The sequence below is a fragment of the Abramis brama genome, assembly GCF_963993115.1.
Source record: "Abramis brama genome assembly, chromosome: 3".
Classification (NCBI taxonomy): domain Eukaryota; kingdom Metazoa; phylum Chordata; class Actinopteri; order Cypriniformes; family Leuciscidae; genus Abramis; species Abramis brama.
The window spans coordinates 24,497,518-24,522,037 of record NC_139965.1 but is presented as its reverse complement, the minus strand read 5'-3'; the positions used below and the strand labels follow the sequence as shown (position 1 = coordinate 24,522,037).

At 39.1% G+C, this 24,520-nt stretch overlaps 1 protein-coding gene across 2 annotated transcripts in view; it reads left to right on the top strand.

The window, feature by feature from the left end:
• The window catches only part of rorab (RAR-related orphan receptor A, paralog b), a 53,418-nt gene extending 29,362 nt beyond the window's left edge, over positions 1-24,056 (top strand). The window contains exons 1-10 of one of the 2 annotated variants that reach the window (XM_084108004.1): positions 8,271-8,442; positions 14,057-14,142; positions 15,017-15,158; positions 15,884-16,300; positions 16,828-16,949; positions 17,693-17,825; positions 17,941-18,048; positions 18,144-18,254; positions 19,404-19,516; positions 21,195-24,056. In XM_084108004.1, coding sequence (XP_083964130.1) covers positions 8,415-8,442; positions 14,057-14,142; positions 15,017-15,158; positions 15,884-16,300; positions 16,828-16,949; positions 17,693-17,825; positions 17,941-18,048; positions 18,144-18,254; positions 19,404-19,516; positions 21,195-21,359 — 1,425 coding nt within the window. In that variant the 5' untranslated portion in view covers positions 8,271-8,414 and the 3' untranslated portion in view covers positions 21,360-24,056. Of the gene's footprint in view, positions 1-8,270; positions 8,443-14,056; positions 14,143-15,016; positions 15,159-15,883; positions 16,301-16,827; positions 16,950-17,692; positions 17,826-17,940; positions 18,049-18,143; positions 18,255-19,403; positions 19,517-21,194 lie in introns of those variants that run through there. The other variant, XM_084108003.1, reaches the window with a different exon arrangement.
• Positions 24,057-24,520: the final 464 nt, after the last annotated feature.

The window sequence follows — 24,520 nt, the reverse complement described above, 5'->3', positions numbered from 1 at the left end:
ACACAAGTGCCAGTACTTTTCACAGTACTGTAGCTTTGCAGGAAGGTTTCTTCAAGCATCTTGGAGACGTTCCCGCAGTTCTTCTGGATTTAGTTTGGGGGATATTAACATGCCTAAGACTTTTGCACAGTACTGTATGTGTGTATACAATACAATTTGTTATTTTTCATAAATTATAATTTATTGTATTATTTATCTGCTATTATAAGAAATATAAAATATTTTGTTCTTATACAAAAAAATTAAATTATATAAAATTTGGTAAAAAAAAGTTAACCTATATTAAAGATGAAATATTATGCCCCTTTTCACAAGATGTAATCAGTGGCTGGCGGTGCATTTCACATTTAGGCCTTCAGTGGTGTCCTACCTGAATTAATCCACCTCTTAATACGCTTTTAATAGCGCACAGACTCTATATAATTGTTGTGAAATAATGCGGTGCGTTCAGAAAAGGCCGGGTAAAGAAACAAGTGAGCGAGTTTGGCTGGTGCGTTTGTGTACAGTTGTTTTGCGTTCCGATTAAAAAGTTCAGAAACGGAGCCTCCCCTGTCTGTCGTTCTTCAGATGTTATAAAAGTATGTATGTTTAAAAAAAAAAAAAAAAGGTTTGATCATAAATTTACAAGAAAAGTTAAAAAGTTATTTCTTATTATACTCACCAAAACTACTGATTATTTTTACACAAAATCTATCCTTATTTCTTTCCTCAAGAACTTAATTTACTCTGTTGTACAGGTTATCTGTGTGTTTCAGTCCCAACAACCGTTTCTATCGCCATCGAGGCTAATGCTGAAAGTCAAGTCTGTCCCATCGTATGTCTGGCATAAGTTTTAATTCGCTTTAGGGCTGAGAGTGTGAAGCAGTAAGCAGGGACAGTCACCGCAAAACATGATGATGTGTACAGCTGACCCATGCTCTCACACTTGATTTTTGAATGAAATTAATGAGATCAGCGGGACTTTTGCCTTCAAAATCAGTCATGGCATACATTACAGTCAGTTAATTCTGTTTTTACCCGGACAGATCGAATAGTGTGCCGTGACTCTGCGTTGAGCTGAGTAAGGGATTTTTTCCTGCTAGGTTTGAACCTGCTGGGGGTCTAGGAGGGAGAGAAACATTAATTTGTGGGTTGAAAAACTATTACATCTACAGGAATATATTTTAGTGTATGCAGTTCGCTACAGATGCGGTTAGCTAGCTCTGACTAGTAATAGTACACGTTCTGACCATCCAATCAAAAGACGTGAAAATGCAGACGTTATTGTACGCCTGCTAGATGGCTAGATGGCTCCCTTCTCCGAAATACTGAAGCCTTTATAAAATAATGCTACTGCACAGCCATACAGTACTGAGGCTTACTCGCACGCTATTGGCTGGTCAGTGGGAACTGCACGAACCTATGGCAGAGCGGCATAACTGCGTGAACCAATCGGTGCAAAGCCTGCCGCCCCGGGGAAATTCCAGGGGGAATTCCAGGAGACTCCACCTGTATAAAAGATGCTTGAATTGCCATGGATTCAGATTTATCTCCTTCAGCGACGATTTTCGGACCTCGCTGATCTTCTCTCTCGAAGCCTACGCCTTCTTGCCGAGTCAAGCAGAGCCTGCAGCGGAACAGCGAGCGAGCCAGCAGCCGGCCTGATCCAGCAGCGAGCCAGCGGCCTGACTGATCAGTGCGCTCAATCGCCAGCGATCCCGCGAGCTGTCTTGCTGTCTCCCCTGCGCTCTCCGGCGAAACACCAGCGTATCCTTTTTTCTACTCTGCTTATCATAAAAGAGCAGCGGCGTTGTTTCAAATGCCACGCCACACATGTGGCAAATGCAGAGCCCTTCTGCATGATGACGACGGTCACGGCGAGTGTGTTGTCTGCCTGGTTAAGGCCCACGCTAACGCCGCTCTCGGGTCACCATGTCTTGGTCCGTACGGACAACACAACAGTGTTTTCCTACATAAACCGCCGAGGCGGACTCAGGTCGAGACGGCTATACAAACTGGCCAGAGACCTCATCCTATGGGCGAGTGGCAACCTGCGCTCTCTGAGCAACGCATGTGCCAGGCAGACTGAACCAGGGAGCAGACATGCTGTCCAGGGGCCAGGCGTCCCCCGGAGAATGGACTCTCCATCCTCAAAAGGTTCAATTGATATGGAGTGTTTTCGGGAGGGCAGAGGTCGACCTCTTCGCCTCCGAAGACAACTGTCATTGCCCAACATTTTTCTCGAAGAGCAGAGACGCGCTGGCCCATAATTGGCCCAGCCGTCTACTTTATGCTTTTCCTCCGGTCTCGCTCCTTCCCCAGGTCTTAAAGAGGATCTGGGAAGGCAGACATGTAGTCCTACTAGTGGCACCTCTTTGGTGGACCCAGCCTTGGTTCCCCGAGATGATTCAGCTGCTTGCAGCAGCCCCGTGGCCAATTCCCCTAAGGAAAGACCTCCTTTCCCAGGCAAACAGGATGATCTGGCACCGCTGTCCCAAACTATGGTCGCTACATGTGTGGCCCCTCGAAGGGAGCTCGGGGACCTTCCAGCGAGCGTCATGAGTACTTTCAGCAAGGCTAGAGCTCCGTCTACCAGGCGTCTCTATGCTCTTAAGTGGTCTGTGTTCTCTAGCTGGTGCGCAGCCAGAAACCAGGACCCAGTCTCGTTTGAGGTATTGCAGATACTCTCATTTCTTCAAGAGATGTTGGATGCAGGTCGTTCTCCAACCACACTTAAAGTCTGTGTGGCAGCCATCATAGCCTTTCACGTACGGACGGCTGGCCAGTCAGTGGGCAGGAACGACATGATTTTCCGCTTCCTGAAGGGAGCCAGGAGGCTTAACCCCCCACGGCCCCCTACGGTGCCCTCCTGGGACCTGTCAATGGTCCTTCGATTATATTAATTATAATTACTGAAGGGGCCCCCGTTCGAACCATTGCAAACGGTTGAACTAAACCCACTCTCGCTGAAAACTGCGCTGCTGCTAGCTTTAGCATCAGTCAAGCGAGTTGGTGACCTGCAAGCGCTCTCTGTGAGCGCTTCCTGTCTGGAGTTTGGCCTGGGTGACTCTAAAGTCATCCTCAAACCAAGAAACGGCTATGTGCCCAAAGTGCTTTCAACCCTGTTCAAAGCACAAGTGATCACGCTCTCTGCCCTCCCCTCCGCGGAGGACGAGCAGCAGTTGCACCTGGTCTGCCCAGTCAGTGCTCTGAGAACATACATTGAGCACTCCGCCCAGTACAGTCGGAGCAGCTTTTTGTGAGCTTCGGTGGCCGCACCAAAGGGCTTCCGGTCACGAAGCAAAGACTATCTAGATTTAGCCTACGTTTCTATGGGCCTGCAGTGCCCTATAGGCGTAAGGGCTCACTCCACGAGAGGCATGGCCTCCTCCTGGGCGTGGTCCAGCGGGGTGTCCATTGGTGATATCTGTAGAGCGACAGGCTGGTCTTTGCCGTCTACGTTTAATAGTTTTTACAGTCTGGAAGTCCCTGCTCTGCAGGCACGTATTCTTTCTGTATAAAAAGAAGGGGGTGGGGAGAAGATGAGCTGGCCTCTACGAGCCCAGCACTTCTTAGTTGGTCTTGTACTTCAAGCACATAAGTCCCTTCACCATGTTTGTGGCTGGCCTCGGTGAGCCCGGTTCTTCACATTTGAATCTTGCCCCCTATAAGATATGTCAATAAACTCTAGCTCTGGGACCCTTAGTCGCCTCCCAATTTAGACGTACATATCGCTCTTCATAGCACGGCGTGACTGAATAGGTTCCCCTAGCGTCTAGCAAGACGCAGTATGACTGACCGTTCGAAAGGGAACGTACTCGGTTACTAACATAACCTCGGTTCCCTGAGATAAGGGAACGAGTACTGCGTAGATGACCGTGCTATGGTGCGAACGACTAGCGATCGTCGCTTCAGTCTATAAACCTGAATCCATGGCAATTCAAGCATCTTTTATACAGGCGGAGTCCCCTGGAATTTCCCCGGGGATTTCCCAGCGCTCAGTTCGGTGGGCTTCGCACTGATTGGTTCACGCAGTTACGCCGCTCTGCCATTGGTTCGTGCAGTTCCCACTGACCAGCCAGTAGCGTGCGAGTAAGCCTCAGCACTGTATGGCTGTGCAGTAGCACTGCGTTATTTTATAAAGGCTTCAGTATTTCAGAGAAAGGGGGATTTCCGTTGAAAATAAAATGTTCTGTGCTCGTCTGTGCAGCAACGACAGAACAGTTTGCATGCTTTGCTCAAACTTTTGCCATTGCATTAGAACTGGTTACTCTGTTACAACTGTTGTCCCTTGCAGTGGTGGTGGTGCCGTGTGTGGAAACTATAGACTGTAAAAAAAAATGGAAACATCAGGTTAAGGGGTGGTAATATTATAATAAAATCCCCTTTCTACCTCAGAAGGGGAGCGAAATCTGATCATCTTATTTTTTGATATGCTTGCAGAGAAAGGCTTACCTAAACAAAGTTACTGGGTTGTCACTTTTCATGTTTTCTTCGTTGGTAGATGCACTGGAGACCCAATTATAGCACTTAAACACAGAAAAAGTCAGATTTTTATGATATGTCACCTTTAATTAAATGTATATATTATTATTATTAGGGCCCAAGCCCTGAAAGGGCAAAGGCACTATTGTTTTCAGAACATACACTTTTGACAACGATTTTGATTTAAAAGGTTTAATTCGTAAACCATAAATAAATTGTTCTTTTATTAATTGATGTGCTCTACATGCCCTTTGTAAACTAATGTAGGTGTTAAAGGAAATAGGAGAGAGTCATTTCTTATATATTCGTTTCATGCTGAAACGTTTTGTCTACATGACAGAAAAATGTTGGTCAAGGTGAAAGGAGCTGCTCAAAAAAATTATTGCACACTAGTGGGATGCTTCTGTGGTTTACCAACAGAGACTTCCTGTTTGCGCACTGAATGATTTGAAATCCCCTTTACTGGCTGAGATGTCCCTTGTGTACTTTGAAAGTACTGGAAGCAAAGTGTTATACTTAAAAGTGTGAAAAACGTTAGAACGAGTTTATGCGCTGTACTATGCCCGAGCTTAGTTGCATATTGCATTCAGATGTATTTGGTGGTTTTTAAGAGATTTTGGTGTGTGTCACTGTAGGCGTTTGCACATTTGTATTTGTACATGTGCGTGTCTTGATTTTTGTGTTGGAGACACCAAGCAAACAAGCAGCAGCTGGGAGCATGTATTAGCATGTCTGTCCTGCTGAAGTTAAACCCAGCCCAGTGAGGGCTTGTGTTCAGGATTGCAGAGGGATGCATTTCTCCATGAGAGTCTCTCACACAACAGAACCCCATCCTCACACTGCTGTCATGCCCGTGAAACATGAGACCTGCAGAAACAGTTCCAGCATCTCTATTTCAACTATTCAGTCCTCAGTTGGACAGCATGTGGAAGATGTTTCTAGAAGGAACATGATTTAGAGGCTTGTGGTTCTCAAACTGTGGTCCATGAAGTGATTGAACTAGATTGAACTAAATAATTAAACAAACCATTTTCATTTTGGCTGAACCGTTGCTTTAAGGTCACATAGCCGGCACCTTTGAAACATGTTTACCTGATCTGGTTAGCCAGCAGGTTCTTACCTACAGCTTCTGTGTTGCGTAATGGTGATTTTCACAACCGCAGAGATGGTTTTACTCGATACTTGGTTCAGTTAGCTGTGTGGCTTCTTTTTTGAGCAGACCTTTTGGCGATAGTGGATTAAAGAGGGTGTTGTGTTGGGTCCAGGCCAGATCATTAGCATTCAGATGGCTACGTTCCCCTCAGATTCAGCCAGACCTGTATAAGGCTACATGCGCATGTGTTTGTACCCCCCACACACATATGGGTAGAATTTCAAATAAGCCAGTTATCCTGTAGGCAAACACATGCAATTTCAAATCAATGCTGTCCTGCTGGTGGCTTTACGGAATATACAAATAAAATACAAATACATTTATTTAAAAAGTATTCATAATTTATCATAATTTATTGTTTATGTACAAAAAATTTAATTAACAATCTCATCAAAATTCTCTAGCTATTAAGCTATTATTTTAATAAATATACAGAACAGATAATACACGAAATATACATATAACATGCAAATACATTTATACTTTTAAAAAACAGTTAATAATCTTAATAATGTACATACAATTAAATTAACCTTTTTTATTTGGAACAAAATGTTATCAAACATTTCTAACATATATACAATACTGTTCAGGTGTCAGTAACATTCTTTCATGATTTTGAAAGAAGTCTCTTATGCTCACCAAATCAAAATTTATTTGATCAAAAATACAGTAAAAACAACAGTACTATCGTGAAATCTTATTTTCTATTTTGATATATTTTAAATTGTAATTTATTTCTGTAATGCAAAGCTAAAATTTCAATTAGGGTTGTGCCGATGGACGATATCATCGTCCATCGTGATGGCTGACCGACATCACGATGGTGAGCCACCATCGTGATGCCACACCCCCACCCTGTGATAGACCAGCCCAGTCTCACGGCAGTTCGTGTTCATGTGTACACCAGTGGTTGGGAACCTGGCTCGCGAGCCACACCTGGCTCTTAGGCAAAAATCATGTGGCTCGCAAGGTACCAACGAACGATAAAAAAATTAAGACGTGCGTGTTCAGTGCTGTTCGCGAGTGTCACGAGTCACCACAGCAATCAACTAACCGCTTACGTTTCTGTGGTAACCTAACAGTTACAGCTCCTGCACTGAGATTCAAGCAGCTGCTGCTTGTTTAAGGTGATGGCGAAAATCATTTTAGAACAGCAGCGAAAATGTAAAAGTAGGCTATATAAACTTTAATATATCCTTTTATTGAAACGGGTGCTTTACTGTTCAAAGAGACATTTTGAAACATTTTACCCGCTGGCCGCTGGTACTTTCACTTTTGCCGCAGTCCGCAGAGACCCTTTATGTCCTATAAATGTGTCGTAGCCTATTGTTGATAATCCGCGCAGATTTCAGTTGACGATTCTGTTTAAAGTTATTAATAATAAAACATGAATGAATGAGAAAGAAAAGAGCAGGATGTGCTTTATATTGAAAAGAAATATTAAAAGCGCGATAAGTCGCGAAAGAGACCTGAATTGTACTGACAGGATGCTGTGCGCGTATATAGTCATATAGTCTTTGTCTTCGGTTGCGAGCCTAAACGGCCAAATAAACATATAAATATTTCAAAATGCCAAGCCGAGTATTCCAGTGGCGTAAACACAGTAGAAGTAGCTACTCTCTCTCTCTCTTCGTGATGGTCAGCGCGATTCCGTAGCACCCCCCCCCACCCCCCACCCCCCGCCGATATCATCGTCCATCGCGATGTTTTACTGTAAACATCGTCAACTGCCAATTTAGGGGACATCGCCCAACCATAATTTCAATACTCCAGACTTTAGTCGCATGATCCTTCAGAAAAATCATTCTAATATGCTCAGTTGGTGCTCAAGAAATATTTCTTATTATTATCAATGTTGACGACAGTTGTGCTGCTTAATATTTTTGTGGAAACCATGATTACATTTTTTCAGGATTATTTGATGAAAAGAAAGTTAAAAAGAACAGCATTTATTTGAAATAGAAATCTTGTGTAAGATCATAAATGTCTTGACCTTTGATCTGTTTAATGCATCATTGCTGAATAAAATAATTTATCAAAAAAATCTCTTACTGACCCCAAATGTTTAAACAGTAGTATATATTCTTACATTCAACATGTATTTTTTGCATTAAACACACATGCATTTTTAAATTACTTTACTTGCAGGAAGTTAGTGAAATCAACACAAGTCTGGGTAAATTGATAACTTTTGTCAATTTAAAAAGTGCCACAAAGCACCTCCAGGGTGAAAAGTCCACTCAAAACATTTATTCAGCACACTGTATATATGTCTTTAGTTCATTTCTAGATAAGATCCTTGGTAATGTATAATGTGCTAAGTAATAATATTGATGATGTGTCGTCAAAAAAGCAATCATTACAGATGGTGTGAGAAGGGCTACAGGTAACCGATGCCTCTAATGGAGGAAGGGAAAATGTTTAGGTCTGCTTTCATAATCTGAAGCGTTAACTGCAGACCACTTCCTGCATACAGTATAGTATCAGTATAACACGTTGCAGAGCAGTGCAAGGTGAGCCAACACTAACCCTTTAAACCACATAGTCATCTAAACACTTGCTCACTAATCACCTATTGGGTGACACAGCTGTCACTCCGGGGTTGAGGGGGCGGGAAGAAAGGGTTTTAGTCCTTATGTCACGGTCACATGGATTCTCATGCGGTAGAGACGAGAGGCAGAGGGAGGCACAGCAGCGCTACAGTCAGTCGGCAGCACAACGCTTGTGTCCAAACCTGCACATGCTCTTGAGGCAAGGCTGTTGACGGTCCTCTCCATGGCCACAGAGCCTCAGGATGTACTTAATGATCACAGCCATGAAAGGTAGGAGAGGGACTACAAGTTGGGAAAATCCATGGAAATGTGTGTGTGTGCGTGCACTTGAGAGATTGAGTGCATGAGAAATATCTCTGAGCTGTTATGTTAATGTTTCTTTAATGTGTTGAGCTCTTAATGCCTCTTGCATGTATAATGTGGCTGTTTTGCTTCCAAAACATCTCATGGACTGTCCTGTGTGCTGTTTTGCATGTTCATTTACATGTTTTTTATTTTGAATTGCAAAGTGACTATTAGATCTTTTTTGATTTGTAGTAATGTGCATTGTGTGCGTTTGAGGGAACATCTCAGTTCATCTGAAACTGCAGTGAGCATAAGTTAATAAGTCAGTAAGTGTGTGGTGGGATGTGATGTGATACGATGGCGTCTTTCTGACAGCTCGTACATGGGCGGCCATGTTGGCTGTTTGGCACGGCATGGGAATGTTGCCATGCTGGATGATTGGGGAATGTTGTTCCACTGACCTATTTATGGTAGACTGCCATAGGAGCGCATGGATTTTTATTCCACCAACGGCTGTGTCTTACTTAATCCCCCCACCCCCACTCTGAATCACCGCGCGCATATACTCGCACACACATACACAGGCAATGCAAAGTCTTGCTGGCAGCTGTCATTATCTATTAGTGATAAGGTATAGGGCAGTGAAACATCTGTGTGAGCCTCCGCTGTTTCCTTTTCAAAGAGATTAGAGATTATTTCAGCACTTCAAATGTGTCCTCCTTCACTGTTTTCAAATCAGACAAAAATGTTTGGTTATCAATGATCTTTTTTGTCTACGAAAAAGCTAGCGATTGTTGCCAAAGCATCTCTTTTTCTTGCATGACCTGCTGACATCCTGACCAGAGGTTAATAAGATTAAAGAGTTTCATCCTGAGACTGACATGCCAGAACTGAAACTCACTTACACATAGAACCCCATGGCTTCATTTAGTGTCAATTAAGGTTAGCCATGAATGTTAATTTTGTTGAATTTAAAGGGCTTGGTCACCATTCAGTTTGTTCTTGGAGCAGATAATTTTTAAGTGTTAATTTTCAACCTAATTACAGATAATGACAATAATGAATGTATTAGGGTAATAAGAAAATAGCGACATAATGTCTATGTGTTTGCAAAAACCTTTCAAGTTTGAGGATGGTTCAGTTTAAGACTATTTTATGTGCCAGAATGTTCTTTCCTCCTTTGTTATGATGGAGTGTTTATCTCAAGCCGATGTGAGTCAGTGTTGTCAACAGATTACAGAAGGCCCAAAGGGGGAGGGAACGCATGTGTGTGTCTGTGCGTGTGTATCTGCAGGCTTTGACATTGGTTGGGTGTTGTGTTTTATGTTTCCTACTTAGACAGCACATCTGCACTTTCACACCGGGAGAGAAACCAAACATGTTAAACCACAACATCTCATGAGGAGGAAGCGACACTTGCAAACAGAAAAAGAGAGTCTTGTGTGTTTGAAAGTCTGTGTTTGCGGATAATGGTACACGCTTGTAAAATATTGGTTGGTTTGTAGATGCTTGTCTGTAAAATGTTTCAAAGATAAAACATGTAGTGGTGGACTGGTATGGTTTTTTCAGTCTATTGATGTTGATGCATATATATACATTATATATAAAATGTAAATTATAAGATATCTAAATAACGTATTTATATTTTGAAAAATTATGATACAGAATACTCTCTCTCTCTCTCTCTCTCTCTCTCTCTCTCTCTCTCTCTCTCTCTCTCTCTCTCTCTCTCTATATATATATATATATATATATATATATGTATATATATATATATATATATATATATATATATATATATATATATGTATATACGTTATATAGATATCTTATAACTTACATTTTATATATAATGTGTGTGTGTATATATATGGGTAGTTGACAAATGGCCAAGAAAAAGTACTTTTTTTGGAAAACATAACTTTTTAAGAAAAAATACATATATTTATGGAGTATGAAAACTGCAGTTTCAGAAAATAGTAGTGGTCACTCAATTTGTCAATGACTTCACATATTTTTTTCACGTTTTCACTCAACAGTACTGTAAATGTGTCCTATGGTGTGACATTTAAAAAGTACTAAGAAATTATATTAAATAACATAAAAAAAATACTTGAGATAGAATTGTTCACATTATTAAAACATTATTTTCTTAAAGTGATATTTATTTTACATGAAAGTACTAATTAGAATCATTTTCACCATGGATAGATGAACCTGATAAACTTTTCCCTACGAATGTCAGTAAAACTTTTTCGCCACCCTTACAAAACTGTTTGAAATTGTACCTATTTAAGAGGAGATATTATTGTAACTCCCCTAATGCCAAACTTGACTCTTTTTTTAAAAGATATTTTAAAATAAGTATATTTTTCTGTTGTTTTGTGTTTGTCACACCATAGGACAAAACGTCACACTAAAGGACAAAGATAGTCATTGCATAAAAAGAGTCAGAATATATAGTGTTTATTGTAACAATAATAAAGGAGGACATTTGTTTTTTTGTTGAAACTTTATATATTCGTTTTAAAAGCTTCTTAAGGAGGTCTTGTCCTATGGTGTGACAGGCGAAAGTGTCACACCATAGGACATTTCCTGTGACTTTTTCTGTCACACCAAAGGACATTTGAGCTTTTGTGGCAGTTAATAACCATGCTAATACTAGCTGAACTGTTATTAGCAATTGGCATGATACATTTGCATAATATTACATAGTCCTGCTGTCAAAAATACAAATTTTAATAAAAAAATTAAATTTAGGAGTGTCACACTAAAGGACAAAAAAACTTAACAACTTCAGTGGTCTGAAAACATAGTTAAATATTTGAACAATTCTGAGAGAAATACTTGCCATGTGCACTTCTCATGGGCTTCATAGGGGTCTTCAGTCACATGACCTTGAATGGGGTCTTTCAACTAAATTTAGTTGTCCATGATATTGCCCAACTTAATGTCAGGTTATTGCATAACACCAAAGGACATTTTTTTCTGTGACAAACTTTATTGAATTCCTACACTTTTAGAAATGTATGTATAGGAAAAGTGATGGCCACTTAGTGAAATAGACACTTGCACAATTATGCCAGGAGTGTTCATTAAGATGTTTAAACATTATTTTCTTTATTTATAAAAGTTCATATTTATGAAATAATGTTGTCTACCGTCACACCGTAGGACGATTTTGAGATTTGGCTCAAAGTTGTAAAATAATAAAAAATAACTCAGGTATTTAAAAAACAAATTCATGTAAAACAAGAAAATGTTTAACCATTTATAGTATTCTAAATGATGAAAATGTGAAATAAATAATTTTTTATCTTCTGTGACGGTGAAAAAGCCACGTCACGTCAACTACCCATATATATATAGAGAGAGAGAGAGAGAGGGAGAGTATTCTGTATCATAATTTTTCAAAATATAAATACGTTATTTAGGTATCTTATAATTTACATTTTATATATAATGTATATATATGCATCAACATCAATAGACTGAAAAAACCATACCAGTCCACCACCACATGTTTTATCTTGTCTGAAACATTTTACAGACAAGCATCTACAAACCAACCAATATTTTACAAGCGTGTACCATTATCCGCAAACGCAGACTTTAAAAAAAAAAAAAACATTTTTTATATTTTTTATATATACTTTCAACATGTGTATATATATGCATAATGCAATATTATTTATTTTATAATTTATAAAATACCATATTTGTGTGCGTGTTTATATATAATGTGTACACATGCACACATATTTAAAAAATTGTATATTAGAAAATGTAATTTTTTTAACAAAATTATAATAAGTGTGTGTACATGTTTTTCTATCTCGGTGGGGACTTAAACCTGAATGCACACAGACTCTTGGGGACCTAAATTGAAAACATGGGTTCACAATCTTATAAATCATACAGAATGATGTTTTTTGAAAATGTAAAAATACACAAAGTTTTGTGTGATGGGTAGGGTTAGTGTAAGGGGACAGAATATACAGTTTGGAAAAGGATAAAAACCATTACGTCAATGGAGAGTCCCCACAAAGATAGCAAACCAGAGTGTGTGTGTGTGTGTGTCTCGATATATCAGCCAGGCCGAATAATTGTATGATATAAAAGTGTATTTTAAAGTATTTTAATTTGTATTAATATATATCTAAAATAAAAACACTTAGACTTCTATATCATAAAATTATTTGGCCTGGCTGATATATCGGTGCTACTAAGAACAGCAATCAAATCTCTTTACACACACACACACACACACACACACACACACACACACACACACCCTTCTATTGTTGTGCAGTGTTCATGCGTTCACAATCCTCATCTGTATATGGCCTTCATGAACGTTCCTTTTCTGTAGTCTGAAATAGCAGCTCTGTAAGCCGTGCCCTTGCATCAGAGCCGAACAGCGGTACCTACTGCTGCAAGACTTTAGCGGCTGCTCTGGGAGAATGTGCCTTTGATGTATTAATCCATAATTCAGACCAGATTAGCGTCTTGTGCTTTGGAGTAACTAATTACTGCCGATTGGTTTTACATATCTAATGAGAGAGAGTGAGGATGCCCTTAATGAATACGGCATGCAGAACCAAAGGGGATTAGCCCTTTCTGTAATCATGAGAAAATAGTCATTCTCAAACTCTGATGTCTTTGCAAATAGAGTCCGCAGATGAAAAAAAAAAACGTACGCGTCTAAGACCGAGAGAGAGAGAGAAAAGAGAGCACTCTGGTGATGAGATGCATTTTACTTTTTCATCCTCTACTGTATGCGCCTCAGGGCTGCCGGAACAACTGCATTGCTCTTCTCTAAATGGATTTCTCCTCCTGCTCTATTCCCCCAGCATCCCTCTCAACAGCCTTGCACACCATCTCTGCGTTCTCTTCCACAACCAACCGCAGCCGAACCGCTGAGGGACTCATGCACGACTACGGCATACAGTCCAGAGCACGCAGACGCCATCTCCAACTAGGAGTGCATTTTGACTTTTTTATATATTTACTGAAATGCACCACAGCGTTATCATGAAGCAAGCTCGTGGCTTGAGGGAGGATGGCATTGTCATACTGTTGTTAACCAAATGAATGTTGGATGTTAGGAGAGCAGATTGTACAGATGATGTCAGTCCCGTGGGTGATCTCAATAGTCATAGCCATTTTTTCTGCTTGAATAAGTGGAGTGGTTTATGTGGTGCTGTCTGGATTCATTTAAAAAATGTGTGTATAAATATAAATATTATATATATATATATATATATTTATTGGGGGGGGGGGGGGGGGAGTATTTTTCCCAAACAAGTTTACCAAACGCACTGCCTGTTTTTAGTTGTATGGAACAAAAAGCCCAAACTCATGCCAATTGTTTGAACCAGTGTTGCTATGGATGGTTGGGCCGCTCAAACAGAGCAATATTAAAATCCTCACAGTATTTCATGGGAAGCTTGCTAACAAATTTCCTTAATTATAGCTGTCTCTGCATGTTAAGCTGGCACAGGGAAAAGTATTTTAGCATAGAAAAAGAAAATGACAACTGTTTTATTTTTTCTCAATTTCCTAAAAGTGTCTTTCTGTCTTTTTTTTTTTTTTTTAGCTCAGATTGAGAGTATTCCCTGTAAAATCTGTGGAGATAAATCATCAGGGATCCATTATGGTGTTATCACCTGTGAGGGATGCAAGGTAAGACAACAACCAGAAAAAGAAACATCTCAGTCGATCATTTTCTTTAAAATCATAATCTTTTTTATCCTATATTGGTGTATTGCTGGAACAATTGGTTATCTGCAAAAATCCATACCTATTGTTTTTCCGGGTTGCGTCCGTTGCTGGAGCGGCTGGGAAGGGCCCGCTGTCATTATACAGTATAAGAGCGCCCTGTAGAGGCGAAATCACTGACACCTCGTGGTGTTTGTTTTGACACGTGAGGCTGCTCACTGCACAAATACGGATTTAATTTTTTGATTTCCAAAACACAAAAAAATCCCCAAAAATCCTCAACCTCAATCTTTTGGATGGTTGTGTAGATTATTATTAATATTTCAGTTACAAATATTAGAATATATTTCCCCAATTCCTCACCTTCATTCATTTTATAATTAAAATGGCCAAAAAAATTCCAATTTACACACACACACACGAAAAGATTAAAGTGAAACCAGAATGCTATGCCAAAGCCTTGTTTATACTTTCATGTGAGTGTGGCACGAACCACCACAGAAGGTGCATGCGCACACCATAGTGCTCTAGAGGCATTTACACTTCATGCATTCTTCATGCATCATGAGTTCATTTGGAGCTCACATAACGCACCACTGCACTGGAAAGAGAGGCATAAAAATGCGCATTTCATGACACATTCCTTTAGAAGTCCCTTATTTGGATGGAAATATGCGACTGGAATGTTATGGCCACAGTAATCGGTATAGACGCATGTATTATTTAGTTACTGGACTGATCAAAGAGTTTCATCTGAATCGTGCTGCAAACGTCAAAAGTTGAAGCTAGAGGTGACCTATTGTTGTGTTCACTCTCTCTCTCTCTCTCTTTCTCCCAGGGTTTCTTCAGGAGGAGTCAGCAGGGCACTGTGTCATATTCATGTCCTCGGCAGAAGAGCTGTCTGATCGACCGTACCAGCAGAAACCGCTGCCAGCACTGTCGCCTGCAGAAATGCTTAGCAGTGGGCATGTCAAGAGATGGTATGCTCTCAACTCTCACGGTAGTCTGAGTGATGTGCATGTGGCTGCTGGTATATCTAATTCTCCCCAGTTATATAGAGTGTAGGGACAGTAGGGTTTATAATGTAAAAATCCCATTCATTTTCTCCATAGAGAAACTTACCATGAGCTTTGATGTTATTAAGCAATGGCATATGTTAAAGCATTTGCATTTATTCAAATATTTTGTAATTCAGCTTTCATTTCAGTTGCATCTTTTAAAGCACTGGCTTTATAGTAGAAAATTAAGTTGTCCTTTTGATGAAACCAGACATTGACACTGTTTTTCATATTTAATACAGTAAAGCTGCTTGATTTTAAGCAATTTATTGTATAAAGTGATATATAAATAAACGTGACGTGACTTTACTAGAGTACCGAATTGCAGAGCTTATGCAAACATATCCATGTTGCTATGTTCAGATGTTTTTCTTATGCTTTTTTAAAATACTTGCTGTTTTCTCAATTTTGTTGTGTGTTTATTTTGTTCAATCAAAGAATGGAACTTTGCCTTGAGTATATCGGGGCCTTAAAGCATTTATTAATCCTAGTTGATGTTAATCCCAACATTTACTAATACATTATTAAAATCAAAAGGGACCTTATTGTAAAGCGTTACTGATGCTTTAAAGCATATAGTATGATGATAACGTCGTTAATGATTAACCGACTGTTTTCATCTTGCTTGTGTGTGTGGTCACTCGCAGCTGTGAAGTTCGGTCGCATGTCTAAGAAGCAGAGGGACAGTCTTTTCGCAGAAGTTCAGAAACACCGCCAACAGCAGCAGGAGGAGAAAGTGGGTGACGAGACAGAGAAGGGGCGGGAACCTCAACCTCCAGGAGAGGCAGAGCCACTCACACCCTCTTACGCCCTGTCCACCAATGGCGTCACAGAGCTCCCCGATGACCTCAGTGGATACGTGAATGGTCAGACCCCAGAGGAGGGAAAGGCAGATCCAGCAATTGGTGGATTTTATCTGGACATTCAGCCCTCTCCAGACCAGTCAGGTCTAGACATGGATGGCATTAAACTAGAACCTGTATGCGACCTTAGCTCAGACTCTGGCCTGGATCAGTATTGTTGCTATAGCAATGGAGAATCTTCACCTCCTAACAGTGATCTAGGTAACAATTAAAAAATGCTAATCACTTGCAAAAATATATATTACACATTAAAAAAAAAATCTTATTTTGGGTGCTTGAATTCAATACATCATAGATGATATCATAGACAGAATATTTTTATCATAGATTAACTATTAGTTATGTTGGCATCATTTGGCATGTAATTGCAAAGAAAGGAAATATCAAATTCAATTACATTATGCCTCCCTAAAATAATTATAAAGGCCATTACTGCCATTACGGGCATGATTGACAGCTGTGGGGTTTGAAACAGCAGGGATATGTGAACTCACCTCCATGGCCCATTTAACATGTCATTAGTAAGAAGTGCCTCATTAACACAGACCAGTCAAAGAGTACCAGAGCACTTTTTTCCCTTTTTGCTGAAATTAGTCTTAATGAATTTGTTTTAGAAAATGTAATGTGGCAATAATATTCAGCTTCAAGATGTCTGATGTGCATTTCACAAACCCAGGAATGTGTGTCAGCTCCAGCTGTTTGACTCTATTTGTGTGTTTCTAACACAGAACATCTGTCAGAGAACATCTGCAAGTCTCACCTGGAGACGTGCCAGTATCTTCGAGAGGAACTGCAGCCCAGCAACTGGCAGACAGTCTTACAGACCGACCTGGACGCGTACCAAAAGAAGGTGTTTGGTTATGTCTTTTAGGCTCTGTGCACACCTGGTATTAACATCTCGGGTGATCTTATCACAAGTGGTCAGCCGAGACGAATCGGTTTAATTTCTCAAATGTATTAAATGACCACCACTGGATTTTATAGGGCTTCCAAAGATTTTTCTAGTCGACTTGTAGCCATTCATTTAAGCCATTAGTCGACTAGTCGCACATTTATGATATAAATGTAACTAATTTTTAATTTAAGTGTGGTACTAATTTAGCTAGATATGCGCCTAATAATATTACACATTTATCTAGAACGTTAGAGCGAGCGGCCGTGTAAAGTGGCTAACATATGGCTACTACTTAAATGTTCTTAAATGATAAGCCATGTTTGAGGTTGATGAATGATAGGCGAATGTTTGGATTTCCTGCCTGACATAATTACCACATGGACCATTTGTGTTAACGATCTGTCTGTCACGAACTGACGTGACTTCGCCAATTCCTGTGGAATTTGGTCGACTAAGCCTCTTCTCATCGGCTAACGTTTGGTCGACTATAGGAGCGACTGCATGCGTCATATGCTATGGATTATGAGTAGTGCGTGTTGATTAGAAAAGTTTAAAAAAGGCCACATTTGTGCTAATTAGTTTATTTCTTGTTTTCCCCACACGTATGTATGAATGGATGGACAGACAGATGGATGAGTGCACTTTATGGGGAATAATCAGGTGTGTGTACTAACAGACCCTCTCTCTGCACCATCTAGTCTCAGGAGGACATGTGGCAGCTGTGTGCGGTTAAAGTCACCGAAGCTGTGCAGTATGTGGTTGAGTTTGCCAAGCGCATTGATGGATTCATGGAGCTCTGTCAGAATGATCAGATCGTGCTGCTCAAAGCAGGTACGCCTCAGATAAACCTCTAAACATATCCTAGTTCACATAACCAGCAACAGTACATCAATGAAGTGACAAACTGTGGCAGAACCACTGAAAAATGTGTTTTTCTGCTTCTCAGGTTCTTTAGAAGTTGTGTTTGTGAGGATGTGTCGGGCATATAACTCCCAGAACAACACTGTCTATTTTGACAGCAAATATGCCGGGCCGGAGGTCTTCAAAGCTCTGGGTGCGCATTAGGAACTAGATTTCTTTTTTTTTAAAGGAAAAGGAAATTGCAAAATGAAATGCAAAGCTTTAACCACTGTTTTTATGCTTTTCTAGGCTGTGATGATCTTATCAGCTCTGTGTTCGAGTTTGCCAAGAGCCTGAACTCTCTACAGCTAAGTGAGGATGAGATTGGCCTGTTTTCATCATACGTGCTGATGTCTGCAGGTGAGGGAAGAAAAGTAAAGGCAATGTCAGAGAGATTTATTAATGGGAGTTGGGATTGCATCAGTTATGCAGAGGCTTTAATTCTGCGTTCTCTGAATATCAGGGTTGTGCACCTTCAATAATAAAATAGAAAATTTTAATTTCTGTAAAACGGGTTGCATCACTTCCAGTTCAGGCCTTTGGTGTGTGCTTTGTTTATTATATAGAGCCATATTACTTAAGATACCTTCAAAGGAGCGAGCAAAGATGAGCATAACCGATGTCCATCGCATATGTGGATTAATATTTAAACGTTTTTTTATTTTTCTTCTCACTAACATTTAGATATTTAAATCAAATGGCAACAATAAAAAGAACCATTTAGTTTAGCTGATTACCTTAAAAGTCCATAGCTATCGCTTTCAGTTCGTACTACGCTTAACACTCTCCGAGAAGCGGATGAAATGAGATTTGTTTTCCTTTTTATTCATGTGACATTTGGCATAAAGCCTATTTAAGTTGCAAACTTCATTCAGAATTATGATTTGAATGTTATGGTAGGTTTTGTAACAATAACAAAAATTGTTCTTTTGAACTTCTTATTTATCAAAGAATCCTGAAACTAATTATTAATCAGTTCCCACAAAAATATTAAGCTGTTTTCAACATTGATAATAGTAAGACATTTTTTGACACCAAATCAGTATATTAAAATGATTTTTGAAGGATCATTTGACACTGAAGACTGGAGTAATGATGCTGAAAATTCAGCTTTGTGATCGCAGGAATAAATTACATTTTAACATTTATTACAAAAGAAAAGAGTTCTTTAAAAATTGTAATAGTATTTTACAATATTACTGGTTTTACTGTTTTTGATCAAGTAAATGCAGCCTTCGTGAGCAAAAGAGACTTCTTTCAAAAACATTGAAAAAATCTTTTGAAAGGTAGTGTATATTTAATCATATTTAATAAATTAACTTTTGTGGAAGAACACTTAATTTCCCAGAACACATTACATAATTTCTTTGATTGAGTTAATTCCGCTTCCTGTCATTCCAATTGAACTTTCTCTGGGGTGTGACCAATTCAGTTCTAATTTCAACTCATCAGAATTTTTCCCAACCCTGCTGAATCTGTACAGAGGCTGAACTCTTTTTGTGTGTGTAGATCGCTCCTGGCTGCAGGAGAAGACCAGAGTGGAGAAACTCCAGCAGAAGATCAAGATCGCCTTGCAGAACCTCCTACAGAAGAACCAGAGGGATGAGGGAATTCTCACAAAGGTACATATGCACATGAATGCGGTTACGTTCATATTATAGTAGTTAGTTTTACTCATCAGATCACTGTTTGTCACTATAATCATCAAACTGAATGTAAAGTGTATGTATACATATATATATATATATATATATATATATATATATATATATATATAATATCTCCTGTATTTATATTAGCGCTGTCAAATCGATTAATTGCGATCTAACATAAGTTTTTGTTTATATAGTATGTGTGTATATATATTATTATTATTATTATATTTATATGTACAGTATACATATACAGTGCGTGCAGAATTATTAGGCACGTTGATTTTCTGATTTTTTTTTTTTTCAGGCACATATTACCAATTCCAAACCGCATTAATCTTAATCTTAACTACTATTAATTTTGTATTAATTGTTCATGAAGGCTGCAAATGAAAAACGCCTTATATTCAGGTGTGCATAATTATTAGGCACGTTTTCTTTTACAGATAAAATAAGCCAAAAAAAGAGATTTAACACAGACTGAAAAGTCAAAAATTATTAAATGCCCATGAGAAGGATGCAATACTAATGCAATACTAGAAATTGCAGTTAATGCATTGGACAGTGAAATGCTCATTGGGTCAGCAGGGTCAGACAAAAACAGGTGGAGAAGAAAAGACACATGTAAACTGCAAAAGAATGAAGAATTAAGGTGAAGAATTAAGTGTAAACCATCAGGAACCCTTTAGTCTCCAGCGCCACCATTTTCCAGAACTTCAACCTACCTGGAGTCTCCAGAAGTGCAAGGTTTCAGGATCTCAGAGACTTAGGTTAGGTAAAGAATCCTAAAAAATGACCCCCACTTAATAAGAATCACAAGCTGAAGTGTAGTAAAATACATGAACACTGTTTTTTTATAGGCTTTATAGACAGACTGATTGAGAGTGACTCTTGAAGGACCAGCACTATATCCTCTTGTACCACTGTTTGAAGAATTCATCTTCCAGAATCTGGCAGTAAGTTTTGGGTGTCAATTTTTAGTCCATCTCCTACCCTGAAGTCCGTTTTGCAGAGATGGACTAAAAAATAACTCCCAAAACTTGGTGGCGCTGGAGACTAAAGGGTTCCTGATGCTTTCACACTTAATTCTTAATTCTTTTGCAGTTAACATGTGTCTTTTCTTCTCCACCTGTTTTTGTCTGACCCAATGAGCATTTCACTGTCCAATGGTCATGCCTTAACTGCAATTTCTAGTATTGCATCCTTCTCATGGGCATTTAATACATTAAATCTCTTTTTTTGGCTTATTTTATTTGTAAAAGAAAACGTGTCTAATAATTATGCACACCTGAATATAAGGTGTTTTTCATTTCCAGCCTTCATGAAAAATGATATCACTTATAAATGATCAAATACAAAATGAATAGTAGTTATTAAGATTAATGTAATTTGGAATTGGTAAAATGTACCAGGGAAAAAAATATGATCAGAAAATTGACGTGCCTAATGATTCAGCTTTGGTGAACATGAGAGACTTCTTTCAAAAACATTAAAAAATCTTGCAGATCCCAAACTTCTGAACGTGTGTGTGTGTGTGTGAATGTGCGTATGTTGTGCACATATTTATTGGTATTCATTTGTAAAGTATTTGACTGCCTAAGTTGTCTACCCAAGTCAAATTTCTCTATTTTTGATCCCCTTCCTTTAGCTTGTCTGTAAAGTGTCCACCGTTCGGATGTTATGCCGTCGCCACATGGAGAAACTGAGCGCATTCAGAGCTCTTTACCCAGAAACGGTCCAAACACGCTTCCCTCCACTCTATAAGGAGCTGTTTGGCTCCGAATTTGAGCAGGTTCTGCCTCAGGAGGCCTGATAGACACTTATCCTAATACTGCACAGATTCAGAGAAAAAAAAGACACGGAGAGAGAGATAATACTAACATGCTGACAAGAACTCTAATCTCACTTCAGCCTCAGTTCATGTACACTGCATTCTCACAGCACTTCTCAGAGTCCAGCTACACTTTTAACTTGCCCCATTGGCCGTGCACCGGAAGGCTGACAAGAAGAGGAAAATATAGATGCAAGGGGGGGAAAACCGGCCGATATTTTGTAATGTGAATCAGAGCGTTCCTCAATCCCACAGCTTTATCTTTCAGCCTCCTGTTCCGACTGTATGGGAATTGCAGTGGACACGCCCACTGCATTTAACTGCCCCAGCAGCGCCCTCTACTGGCCATGGAGAGTAATGAGGTGTCTGGCTGGGGTAGACAGGGAACAGGAAATGAACGTCTGGAGCTGAAATCCCTGTCTTTCTTCTCCGATGGCACAATGAACAGCCCATGTTGGTGCTAGCATCACAGCACTGCCCTTTACTGACCTCTTCCACTATACAAACATTCAGCAGGGACATCATTCGGCAAAACCACTGCCCCAGCCGCAGGAGAAGACAGTGGACAAGGCATGACATGGGACTCAAACTATGAGACCTGAATCACTTTCATGATCAAATGGTATATTCTGAGGCAGTGAGCTCAAATACGTGCATATATACTTGTTATATGGTTAGTTAAATCATGCAATGTATGATGTATAGAACTTAACGAAAGGTAGCACTTTGTGTTTTTCCCAGCAATAAACAATTTCAATTCATTTTGTGAAAAAAACCTGAAGGAACATGCAGTTATTTTTGATCTGTGAGATCTGAAATACTAGTCTGTGTTTTGTCAAATCTGTCTTTTAAAGCCAGCTCGCGTTGTCTAGACAGTGGTGTGACGCCCTGTTGTGCCATATTGATTCCGTAATTAGATTTCCGTCAAAGTGAGCTGAGTAGAGAGATGATTGACAGATGAGGGGCATGTGTTGACATTCCAGGGGATCTAGCAGTTTGTATTAAATGTCGTGGGGATGGAGGTGTTTGACGTTGTTCCTAACTGACCCTTTCTGAGATATGTTGAGATATTTTTTTATTTTTTTTGCACCTAGTAATGCTCATCAGGGAAGAGGAGAGTAAAAATAGTCACTTTTTCGTTTCATTCTTTAATTTGCAGCTGTGTACACAGGCTTGTTTTTGTTTTTCCCCACAGTAACTATGTGTCAACTTTTGTGCCCCTTCACCAACACACATTTGAACCAAATTGAATGCATTTAGCACGCAGCCTACATACAAGGACAAGCAATAACCTTAGTAAAGATGTTCCGATCTAACATCTCTGTTTAATGTTTTTTGTAAGGGCTGGCACTGCTTTATCTGTAGTGTTCTTGTTTGTATCTGTTCCGTGAAAGACAATCCATCCGATATCTGACCTCATTAAAGGGTATTTTGGGACTGCTCAGGGAAACTATTGTTTTATAGTTGAGGAGGAGAGTCAGAAACTGCAAGGAGACGGCGGTATAGTACAGTCGTTTGAAAAAAAATTAATAATGTGTAAAAAGCACAGTGAAATCGTCCTCTTCGAGCATCAGGGTCTGGTGTGTAAATGAAGAATTATCCAAAACAATACTGAGCAGAAAGCAATAATAACGGCATAATCATGTTTTGAATATGAAAATTGCATGCAAATGCTTTTAAATGCAGAACTTTGTCATGTGTTTTTGTTTGCTTTGAAATTCGCTTGGTTTGGCCTCTCCCATGTCCCAGTGTCTTTATCCCCTTTCCTATTTTGATTTGGCCTATGTATTCTCTGTGAATATCTTTTTAGCAGTCCTCAATCCCACTGTTTGTGCTGGTTATATCTAACTTTTTGGTTGGCTGTTAAAGAAGTATTATGGCACTTAAATGGTTAGCAAATTAATTTCTTACATCGATTAAATGCTTTTTGATTTCTGACCTTATCAAGGTTTGGTATGAATTCTAGCTGTTTATTATTATGATGTGTAACATGTGGTATTCTCTGTGTGCTAGTCCAGAGGCCTGGAATGTTCTTTCTTTAATTTGCCAATTATCCTTTAAATGTCCATCACTAAGGCAGTATTGTATTTTTCTCTTGCTTTGGTTTTGGGGCATGAGTACTTATTCTTTCTATGTATATGTTAAAACAAGAGTATCACAGTAACACAGTCCCTTTTAAGGTTGTCATATTTTCACTGACAAATGACCAAATGTTTTCTATGATATACACACCATAATATGCTAATTTGTGAGTAATGCTGTCATTTGAGTGGATCACGGTTTGTACTGAAGAAAAACTTCATTGTTTAGAAGTCTGGGGTTTTTCCTCTGTACATATTTCCATTCTTAATTTTTAACAGATTAACCAATGGTCTTTTGACTTAATCCACAAGCACTCTTTAACTAGTTCTCCAGTACATCTGTAGAAAAAGTCTGTTTCTTCCTATTTGTTCGTTTTGAGGTATTTTGCCTTTGTTTTGTATATACACCTGTACAAAAAATGCAAAAGTATTGTTTTCTTTGAAATACAGTTTTCATCTAATGTTGTGATTTTTGTATTTAGAGGTTTAACCCCCTAAATTACTTTTATTAAAGACGCATGTCACACATTGACAAATAGTGTGTTGAACGTGCTGAGGACAATAAAAAAAAATCCCACAGCTTGTGATGAAAATCAAAGTTGTCCTTTTTCTCTTGCTCTCTTTTCCATGTTTGTTCATTCTAGGCAGCTTCAGCAAATTTGATGACTTAAAATTAAAATAAGTTATATTAACGTTATAATACATAATATAACTTTTTCAAAAATTTTACATACTAATAATAAAAAAAGGACATATTTCTTGTTTTAATTTGTCCCCTTACCGTTTTCATAAGTTTGGAGGGAGGGTGGAAAGGTTAATTGAGTGGGTGTGATTTCTCATTTGTCAACGATGTCCGAAAAGGAATATAAAGAAAGGAAAATGAATTAACTAAAGAGCAACAGGATCAAGAAGCAGCAAAATGAGCATGAACATACATGAGGAACCTTGGAAGTTGCGAACCACTTCTAGAGGATGCATGAATCTGGGGCATTAATTATGGAATTAATATTTCATTTTTTACTCTGAATATTTGCATTTAACTTCAAAAAACCTAAATAGTAA